This window comes from Chiloscyllium plagiosum, chromosome 22, assembly GCF_004010195.1.
Source record: "Chiloscyllium plagiosum isolate BGI_BamShark_2017 chromosome 22, ASM401019v2, whole genome shotgun sequence".
Taxonomy (NCBI): domain Eukaryota; kingdom Metazoa; phylum Chordata; class Chondrichthyes; order Orectolobiformes; family Hemiscylliidae; genus Chiloscyllium; species Chiloscyllium plagiosum.
Window position 1 is genome coordinate 45,499,412 of NC_057731.1, and position 10,509 is coordinate 45,509,920.

The 10,509-nt window shown below is 41.8% G+C and overlaps 1 protein-coding gene across 1 annotated transcript in view; it reads left to right on the plus strand.

Moving 5' to 3' along the window:
• The window catches only part of armh3 (armadillo like helical domain containing 3), a 151,629-nt gene that overhangs the window by 32,635 nt on the left and 108,485 nt on the right, over positions 1-10,509 (plus strand). Inside the window, exons 10-12 of the mRNA XM_043712942.1 lie at positions 3,801-3,844; positions 6,732-6,792; positions 7,951-7,997. Of these exons, the coding sequence (XP_043568877.1) occupies positions 3,801-3,844; positions 6,732-6,792; positions 7,951-7,997 (152 nt within the window). The remainder of the gene's footprint in view (positions 1-3,800; positions 3,845-6,731; positions 6,793-7,950; positions 7,998-10,509) is intronic.

Consider the following 10,509-nt stretch of genomic DNA (forward strand, 5'->3'; position numbering starts at 1 on the left):
CCACACTCAACTATAGCTGTATTGAAAGATAGAACAGATAGATGGGCTGATTGACCTATATTTGTGCTATGTTGCTATGTCCTATGTGCTTATGACCTTGGAGATAGAATTTCAGCCGTGATTGTATCCAATGGCAAATCAGTCAACAGGGATCATATATTCTCCTCTTGCTCCTATTTCTTATTTACTGTGATGGAATGCCAATGGAGTATATTTATGGGAAGTGCTTAGATTCTCTCTTGTTGGAGTAGCATTGCCTCCAACGTTCTCTCATAATGATCTGAGATGGGAAACAATTTAGGAGAGACTGTGTTTCATGGTTGGAATCGGGGAAATATTAAGGATAGGTGGTGAAGGAAATGAAGGGTAGAAGAGATGAGAATTGAATTGGCAACTTTTAATATTAACTGGAACGATGTGCATGAACTTTTTCCAATAATGGAAATCGAGATTGGAGGGAGTGGGTTATAGAGCTCCAAGGAGATGTTTGACAGTGAAGGAAAGGATGATCCTTTAAGAACTGGCTTGATTTGGCTGAGGACAATGAGACTCATTGATGCACGATGATGTCCAGTCAGATCCAGTGCAGGGGTTGTGTACCAGATATGCTCAAGCCTGCTTTCCTCCACTCAAGGGAGTGAAGACGGGGAAAACAGTGAAATGTGAGGGAGAGTGCAAGGGATTCACTTCCTTTTGATATTTTACAGTTCATTTTGATATTATACAGTTCACATTGCAACCACAGAGACTTGGTTGAAGGAAGGGCATGATTGGCAACTAAATGTTCCAGGACATAGATGCTTCAGACAGGACAGGGAGGGAAGTAAAAGTGGGGGAGGAGTTGCATTGCTGGTCAGGGATGATATCACGGCTGTGCTAAAAGAGGATGCTATGGAAGGCTTGAGTAGTGAGGTATGGGTGGAGCTGAGACTTAAGAAGGGTGCAGTTACATTGTTGGGGCTGTATTACAGGTCTCCCAACAGTGAGCTTGAGGTAGAAGAACAAACAGGTAAACAGATTATGGAAAGATGTAGAAGCAACACGGTGGTGGTGATGGGAGATTTTAATTTTCCCTACATTGACTGGGATACACTTAACATCAAAGGTCTGGATGGGTCAGAATTTGTAAGAAGCATCCAGAAGAGTTTTCTAGAGCAGTATGTCAATAGTCAGACGAGGGAAAGGGCCATTTTGGACCTAGTGTTGGGAAATGAGCCAGGCAAGGTGGTAGAAGTTGCAGTGGGGGATTTCTGTAGGAACAATTACCACAATTCTGTAAGTTTTAGAATATTCTTAGACAATGATGAGAGTGGTCCTATGGGAAGAGTAGAAAATGTGTTGCTGGAAAAGCGCAGCAGGTCAGGCAGCATCCAGGGAACAGGAGAATTGACGTTTCGGGCATAAGCCCTTCCTCAGGAAGGGTTCTTCCTATGGGAAGAGTACTAAACTGGGCCAAGGCCAATTATATCAAAATTAGGCAGGAGCTGGGAAATGTGGATTGGACACAGCTATTTGAAGGGAAGTCCACATTTGATATGTGGGAGGCTTTCAAAGATAGTGCAGGATAGGCAAGTCCTGTTGAAAGCAAAGGATAGGAAAGGCAAGATTTGTGAACTTTGGATGACAGGAGAAATCGTACAACTAGCCAAGAGGAAAAGGGAAGCATACATAAGGTCCAGGCAGCTAAGAACTTAACGGGCCCTGGAGGAATATCGGGAGAGTAAGACCAGTCCTCAATGAGGGAAGCGGGCTAAAAGGGGTCATGAAATAGCTTTAGCAAGTAGAATTGAGGAGAATCCCAAAGCATTTAATTCTTATATAAGAAGCCAGTGGGTAACTAGAGAAAGGATTGGTCCACTAAAGGAAAGGAAGGAAGGCTGTTTGTCGAACCTGAGAAAATGGGTGAGATTCTGAATGATTACTTTGCATCAGGGACATGATGAATGTTGAGATTAGAGATGGAAGTTTGATTACTCTGGATCACATTGACATAAGTAGGTAAGATGTGTTGGATAGGCTAGAGGTTATTAAAGTGGACAAATCCCCAGGACCGAATGGGATCTATCCCAGGTTGCTGAGGGAGGTGAGAGAGGAAATAGCCAGGGCCCTGACAGATAACTTTGCAGCATCCTTAAATACAGATGAGGTGCCGGAGGACTGGAGGATTGCTCATGTTGTCCCCCTTACAAGAAGGGTAGTAGGGATATTCTGGGTAACTACAGACCAGTGAGTCTGACATCAGTGGTGGGAAAGTTGCTGAAGAAGGTACTGAGGGATAAGATCTATTTATATTTGGAAAAGAATGGGCTTATCAGTGATAGGCAACATGGTTTTGTGTGGGGGAGATCGTGCCTTACCAACTTAATAGAATTCTTTGAGGAAGTGACCAAGTTGACAGATGAAGGAAGAGCTGTAGATGTCATATACGTAGACTTTAGTAAGGCGTTTGATAAGGTTCCCCATGGTAAACTAGTGGAGAAAGTGAAGTCACATGGTGTGCAGGGTGTTCTAGCTAGGTGGATAAAGAACTGGTTGAGCAACAGGAGACAGAGAGTAGTAGTTGAAGGGAGTTTCTCGAAATGGAAAAAGGTGACCATTGGTGTTCCACAAGAATCAGTTTTGGGGCCACTGTTGTTTGTGATATACATAATCTGGAAGAGGGTACTGTTGGTATGATCAGCAGGTTTGCAGATGACACAAAGATTGGTGGAGTAGCAGAAAGCATAGGGGACTGTCAAAGAATACAGGAGAATATAGATTGATTGGAGAATTAGGCAGAGAAGTGGCAGATGGAGTTCAATCCAGGCAAATGTGAGATGATGCATTTTGGGAAGTCTGATTCTACAGTGAATTATACAGTAAACAGAAAAGCTTTGGGAAAAGTTGATGAGCAGAGTGATCTGGGAATTCAGGTCCATTGTACCCTGAAGGTTGCTGCACAGGTGAATAGAGTGGTCAAGAAGGCATATGGTATGCTTGCCTTCATTGGACAGGGTATTGAGTATAAAAGCTGGCAGGTCATGTTAAATAAATTGTACAAGAAATTGGTTCGGCTGCATTTAGAATACTGTGTTCAGTTCTAATCGCCACATTACCAAAAGGATGTGGACGCCTTTGAGAGGATGCAGAGAAGGTTTACGAGGATGTTGCCTGGTATGGAAGGTGCTAGCTATGAAGAGAGGTTGAGTAGGTTAGGATTGTTTTCATTAGAAAAAAGGAGATTGTGGGGGGACCTGATTGAGGTGTATAAAATCATGAAGGATATAGACAGGGTGGGTAGAGATAAGCTTTTTCCCAGGGTGAAGGATTCAATAACGAGAGGTCACGCTTTCAAGGTGAGAAGTGAAAAGTTTAATGGGGATACACGAGGCAAGTACTTTACACAGAGGGTGGTAGGTGCCTGGAACGCATTGCCAGCAGAGGTAGTAGAGGCAGGCACAGTAGATTCATTTAAGATGTGTCTGGACAGATGCATGAGTAAATGGGGAGCAGAGGGATACAGATGTTTAGGAATTGGGCGACAGGTTTAGACAGTGGATTTGGAGGATTTGGATCTGCTCAGGCTTAGAGGGCTGAAGGGCCTGTTCCTGGGCTGTAAATTTTCTTTGTTCTGTTCTATTTGCCAGTTCCAGTTGGAGCAATTGACTCCTCTGTGTACTGTGTGGTATGTGTGTCCACACTAATATCTGATGTAGTATGTGTTGTGTTAGCATGTAAGTTAAGTAGCATGGGTAGAAATTAGAAATGTGAGAAATAATTTTTCATTCAATGTATGACCCAGCCTTGCCTTTCTGTTACAGGGTATGGGTCTGGTCATTTCACAAGCTCTGTCTGAATATAACAGGTTTGTATTAATTTATACAGTTCAAGGAAGTGTGTGTTAGCTGCTGTCATAGAGGTCTACAATTTGTGGTTCCTAGCTGGTTTGCACCCAGGGACAATGTTTTAAAGTGTTGATACGTTGCCTGGTTAAATAAGTGTAAGTAGAGGCCAGAGCATGAGTATTTCAACAAATTCTGCTGTGATTCAAATTGAATCAGAAGAATGTAGGTTTAAGTCTTTTGTAAGTTTACCCAACTTGTTCACTCTGTGAGGCATGGGGAGGGCATAGGGTGGCATGTAAGGATGCAGGGCACACATCCATGAGAGGGATACCAGGGAACAGAGCAGGCAGTAAGAGTGGGCAATGAGAGCTTGGGACATAAAGTGGGCAGTGGGGGTTCATTTTACAGAGCGGGCAATAAGGATGTGAAACACAGAGTGGCTGGTAACGCTTGTCTCACTAGTAGTATTTCTGTTTCTTCTCAACGGTGCAGACACTAATCCCTAGCATGAAGTCCATCCTCTGTTCCCTCCTATTGGCTGAATGTTAAACAAAAGCTAGGTGTTGAGGTCAGTGCTAAAGAGCATGTTGTGACAGTAAAGAAGAAGAGTAGTAAAATGTGTCTCAGCCAACATTCCTCCCAAACAGACTCTACCAACAGCACAGATTTACAGGCCATCCCTTTCAGTGCTGTTTTGGACTGTCAAATGACTGCACTTTCCAAACAAAGTAATTGCCTGAGGCAGTTAGAGCTGTGTTAACAGTGTGACAATATGCCTCATATAATAGCACCAACTCCACCCCTCCCCCTGGCAACAGGGAGATTGTGTGTCACATTTGACACTGAGATGAGCTTTCAACCTTGTTTGTACCATCGCTAGACAATTATTTCCACCTTTCTGACATTGCCCAACCTCACTCTTGTCTCAGGTTATCAGCTGCAGAAAATTTCATTCGTGTCTTTGTTACGTCTTGTCTCCCATTTTTTACTCTCTGTAAAATTATGGTCATCCAGAACTCAGTGTTAACTATCTTTTAGTCCTATTCCCCATAAGCCTTGTCCTTGTTGAATTACATTGGTGCCCTATGAATCCAAGTCTTGATTTAAAAATTCTCAATCTTGTTTTAAGTTGTCTGCATGGTCTTTCACCTCCCTATCGCATTGATCTCCTTCAACCTCAGAACTTTGTGACCTCTGCGTTCCTCTGATTCAGACTTCTTGGGCATCCCTGCTATTAATCGCTCCACTGTCGCTGACTGTGCTGTTAATTTCCTGGCCTTACACTCTGGAATTGTCTCCCTGTACCTGTATCTGACATCTCACTTGCCTCTTTTATGGTGCTCCTTAAAACTTACCAGTTTGATCAAGCTTTTGGTCACTTGATTGAGAAATTTTGATCAGGATCAGAGGCCCTGATGGACAAAACAGATGATCTTTACAAATTACATGTTTACATTTGGATGACGTCTGCTCTGGAAGTTCCTAGGCAGGAGTGCCCTATCACAAAAAAGGAGTGACCAATCTAGAAACACCAGAGGCAGCAGCAGAGAAAATCATCAAAGTCATTCCCTCTCTCTGCCAGCACTGAGTGTCATATTCTATGGCTTAAATATTTAACAGCTACTGTGAGTAGGTGTGGGAATAGGGTGGCTGAGGGGTGAAGGGATAGTAGGATGCCAGGTGGATGGTGTGCTCAGGGGTTTTGAACATCAGGTGGATGAGGTAATAGGCTGTCAAGGGGGTCCAACAATGTCAGGTAGTGTTCAGTTTAATATTTACCTAGGAGTTCGGATTGGTTTTTAATACTCTTAACTTCTCCAAGGTTTAGACCCTGAGTTAAAACCCTCACTATGAGGGTTCTATTGGACAGATCTGCACATAGGATAACTGCTAAATGAATTTTCAATTTCATGGGCAGTTACCTTGGAATCAGCTGTGTCAGGATATCCATGCTGTCCTGATCTACAGATCTGGCCTTTGGAATTTCTGGCCAATCTCACTGCCTAAATGGCTTGATGTCAAATTTTGTTTATTATGCTTCTGTGAGGTATCTTGGATGATTTTTATTGGATTAAAAGCCATATGTCATTGTCAGTTTTATTGGACAATGGTGCAATTCAGAAATTGACTGTCCTGGTGTACTGTACATACTGGATTAGCCAATAACACTGCAGACTAGTGCACTGAGCCAGATGGGAACTGGAGACTATCGCCTTGTTTAGACTCTGTCTTTGATGCCTTAAGTTCTCCTCACAGGGTAAGCTGTAGCTTTCCCACGTTGGCTTCTTGGACAGGTGGATGATAGGAGGTTGCCATCTTGCTCTTGCACAATGCAGAAAGTATAACATTCTTGTTCATTTTATGACTCAATTTTTCCTGCTTCCTATCCCTGTACCTTTGCACCCACACACACACCCCTTCAGCACCCCACCCTCTTTTTCAAATGCAGTGAAGCATCAGCAATAAATGTTGGCCAGTGACACCCAAATTTCAACAATGAAGAAAGAAATGCCCTGGCCCTGTTCCCAGCTCTCGAGTCTTTACATGTGCACCTGTATTGTAGTACTGATCACAAGAGGATCATGGATAAGCTTGGCCATATTCTAGCCCATTAACTATAATGTGTTTGGTCAAATGGGATCTCATTGGAGTGACTTTTGGTATCGGGAGCATGAGCCGATGTGCTGCTGCTTAACTGTGGACCATGTTTTGTAGCTCTGACATCCCTGACCCAAGGGATCAAGTCTGCAACTTTTCCACCTGAACAGAATTTTGTCCAGTCATAACAAATTAATATGAAAGAAAGTTAAGTCGTGTTATTCAATGAAATAATTGTCATTAAAACTCATTTGTCAGTCTGCACATATACAACCGAAAAGTTACTTTTGTTTTTACTTTCCCCGGCAGACAATACAAAGACAAAGAAGAAGAAAACCAGGGAGGGTTCTTATCTGCTATAACCAACATGGTATGTACCACAGGAAACATTTTCTCATGAGTTTGGAAACCATGCTCACATGAGGTGAGCATGTAGAAAGATACCTGAAAACCTTTTTATTTCTGGCTAAAATTAAAGCCAGTTCTGCTGATAGGATACTCTGTAGGGAGATGATGCAGTTAAAATCACTGACCAAAAAAACAGATGCAAGTTGAGAATGTTTTGACAAAGAGTTGTTCTGATTTCTGAACGTGGTGTCTGAAAGGGCACTGGAAGCAGATTCAGTCATAAGTTTCAAAGGGAAATTGGATAATTGATTGAAAAGTATAATTACAGGGTTATTTTGGAGGTGCACAGATGGAACTAATTAGAGAGCTCTTCCAAAGAGGTGGCACTGTTTTAAATTAGGGGTGGTCCTTTAGGACAGTGATAATGTTTTTATGAAGCCTATAGGATCTTGGAACTCTGTCTCGGAAAGTGGTGAAGGCTAGGCTATTTATTATATTTTATACTGGGGTTAGATAGATTCTTGTTCAGCAAGGGAATCAGATGTTATTGAGGGTTGATGGGCATGTGGAATTTGAAACAAACCATGTTAACAATGCTTTTATTGAATAGTGGAACTGGCCAAGGGGGCAATTGATCTGTTTCTACTCCTGTATATAATTTTGTATGATCAGCCCCACACACAATCTTTACTCTCTACCTTGTCTTTATCTTTCAATCCTCCTACAGTTTTGCTTTCTACCTCTCTTGCTGTTTTATCTCATTATAATATCTTTTTCCATCTTTGACCAAGCTGCAGCCTTTGACTTTGTGAATTTTGGTTTATAGTCATCCCTGTGAAGTGTCTCAAAATGTTTTACATCAATCCTTAATATCTACAAGTTGTCCCAAATTTTCAGTCACTCTCATTGCATTACTTACCTACTTTGTTTCTTCTTCATTTGTTTTGCTGGTCATCACTGTTCCAGCAGTTTAGCTTTTATTCCGTAATCCTTCACCCTTGCTTTTTCAATGTTCACCCTTAGGTGTTTGGGTTCGCATCATAAATCACTATTGCCTTACTCGCACATTGGAGCTCCTTTACATCAGCCTTTTTCCCATCATGCTTGTTTCCAGCTGCTTCTCCTTGTTCCTTCACATCTTCAGGCTAAATACTAACAGCTGTTCCCTCTCTGTGTACAGGTGGGCAACATGTTCATAGCAGATGCTGATGAGAAGATTTCAGTCCAGTAAGTACCATTCTGCAAAATATTCACTGTCTCCTTCTCTCTCTCTCTTTCCATTTTTCTCAAACATTCTGTCCTTGCATCGACATCCATGCCAAATCACCAATTGCCGAAATGGTTTGGCAACAATTAAAGCTGTCAGTAACAGCTCTGTTGATCACACTGTCATATTTGAGTCAGAATATTGTGAGTTCTAGTATCACTCTGGAGGATTAAGCACAAAATCCAGGCTGACCCACTCGGATGCACTACTGTGTTGTTGGGACTGATGTCTTTTGAATACAGTATTTAAAATGAAGACCCATTTGTGCTCTCAGGTGAAAATCAAAATCACTAATAAAGAGCAAGGGAATCTTTATCCAACAAACAGCACTTGAATATGGTTGATTTGATCATTTAACTCCGTGTGTTTGTAAGAGCTTGCTGTGCACAAATTGGCTTCCTAGCACTGCTTCAAAATCACTCTGAACAGCTATATAGCTCTTTGGGTCATTCCAAGGTTGTAAAAGACATTGTTGGATCTATTTTGTTTTAAAAATCACTTTACTGTTTTGGAGGAGACTGGAGGGAAGATTTGCCTCTTTGCAACTGCCAGGTGCAGTGTTGGTGAGGTGGCTATTTTCAATGGATTCTGTTCTATTCAGCCCTCACATTTCCACTTTCTTCCATGTCTTCCTCTGCCCCATTTCTCATTGTGTACTTGGCTGAGCTTTTAAGCAGGAGTCTTACTGCCAAAATTTCAAAGTTATGGTGGATTGCCACCTGTTCTGATTGGTTCTTTCCTCAGCATCATCATATTTTCCACCTTTATTCCACCTTGATGGTCAACACCAGTAGGGTTCCACCATGTATGTGGCAGGGACAGTGTTGATAGTGACATGATTTGCAGACAGCAAGATCCCAAACTCTGCAGTGGTGATAACCAGGTATTTTGTTTACATGATATTGTTTGATGGATAAGCATTAGCAGGACACTTGGGAGACGGCTTTGAAGTGGTAGCCATTTGACCACTTAGGTCATCTGAGTATGCAGTCTATTTAAATCCTCCAAACGTTTGACACTGCAGTTCACTGGGAATGCTGGCCTGGGATTAGAGCTCCGGAGCCAGTCCTGCCCCATAACATTCTAACTCCAGATGTGAGTGTGCTAATCGTAGAGTAATGGCTGACTGAGAATTGAACATCACGAGAGAACTGAGAAAAGTAGTGTAAAATAGAGGCAGATAGAATTTTTGCAGTATTATTGACTGTTCTGAACCTAATACCTTGCATTCTGATATACTGTAAATCACCACACTAAGTTCATCTCCACTGTCGATACAGCAGATGGATGTTTAATTAAAGCATGGAACTGTCGATTCTTTTCTTACTTTTTTTTTCTAACTACCTAGTCAGAAATAAAGTCAAAATCCTTGTTCATTGTGTGGACCACACTTTGAACACACTGGGGATGGCACAGTAATTGAGAGAAAAGTGGAGAGCTCATCAAACTCTGTGACATGGCCCTAAGACATTGAAAGCAATGTCTCCAGATACAGTCATATGTTTTAACTGGGCTCCAGGCAAAGACTAGAAGATCCTGACTTGAAGTTGAAGATTAGACAGAGCTGTAATTCCTTCAGAGCAGTAGGTATTGAATCAACCTTTAGTAACAACAGTTGAGGCCGAGATGGCCAACTCTTTTCTAAAGGAATTGGATAATAGTTGAGTTGGGAATGGAGAATGGGACTCCAGATGGACTGTAAGTTTTCAAGCTGGGATTTGTCACCTCTCAGTCATTGTGTTAAGAGTGATGAGAGATGGACATTTAACTATAATCTTGTCAACGAGGTCCATGAAAGAATTAAGGCAGACATCCTTCAAAGGAGGAAATCTTCTCTCTTTTCCTGATTTGACGCAAATGTGGTTAACTCTTAATTATTGTCTGTAGTGATCCAGAAAGATACACAATTGGATCAGAAAACAAATGGCCTCAGCCATTGACAAAGTAGGCTCACTGTGTTCTCTGGAAAATAATAGCTGGTCCTTGCAGCAGTGACTAAACATTAAGAATGAATTTAGAAAAAGCCCATGCACCCAGGGAGCAGATGGTATAGCACCAGGTTTCCAATGTGTAGTGTCCTGTCACCAAGTTCCACTTTATTTGCATGTGCACAGTACATGACACTGACTCAGCAGCTCCAATAGTGAACCGAATCCCTGACACACCTGCTTATTTCTTTTTGGTCTTTTTATTTCCTTTTTTTTTACCCCCACACTACCGCCTAATTGCAGTAGTGTTTATTGCCCCCCTCCCGCATCCATGTTGTTTGTGCGTGCAGATATGAACATATCTTTTTTTTCTTTTCTTTTTTCCTTTTTTTATTTATTTTTTCTTTTTTTTCTTTTTTTTTTAACCCCCACACTACCACCTAACTGTGGTAGTGCTTATTTTTCCCCAGCACCCATGGTGTGTGTGTGTGTAGGTGTGAGACACAGTGAGAGATACAAGGTGCACAAATCTTTATTCAATTTC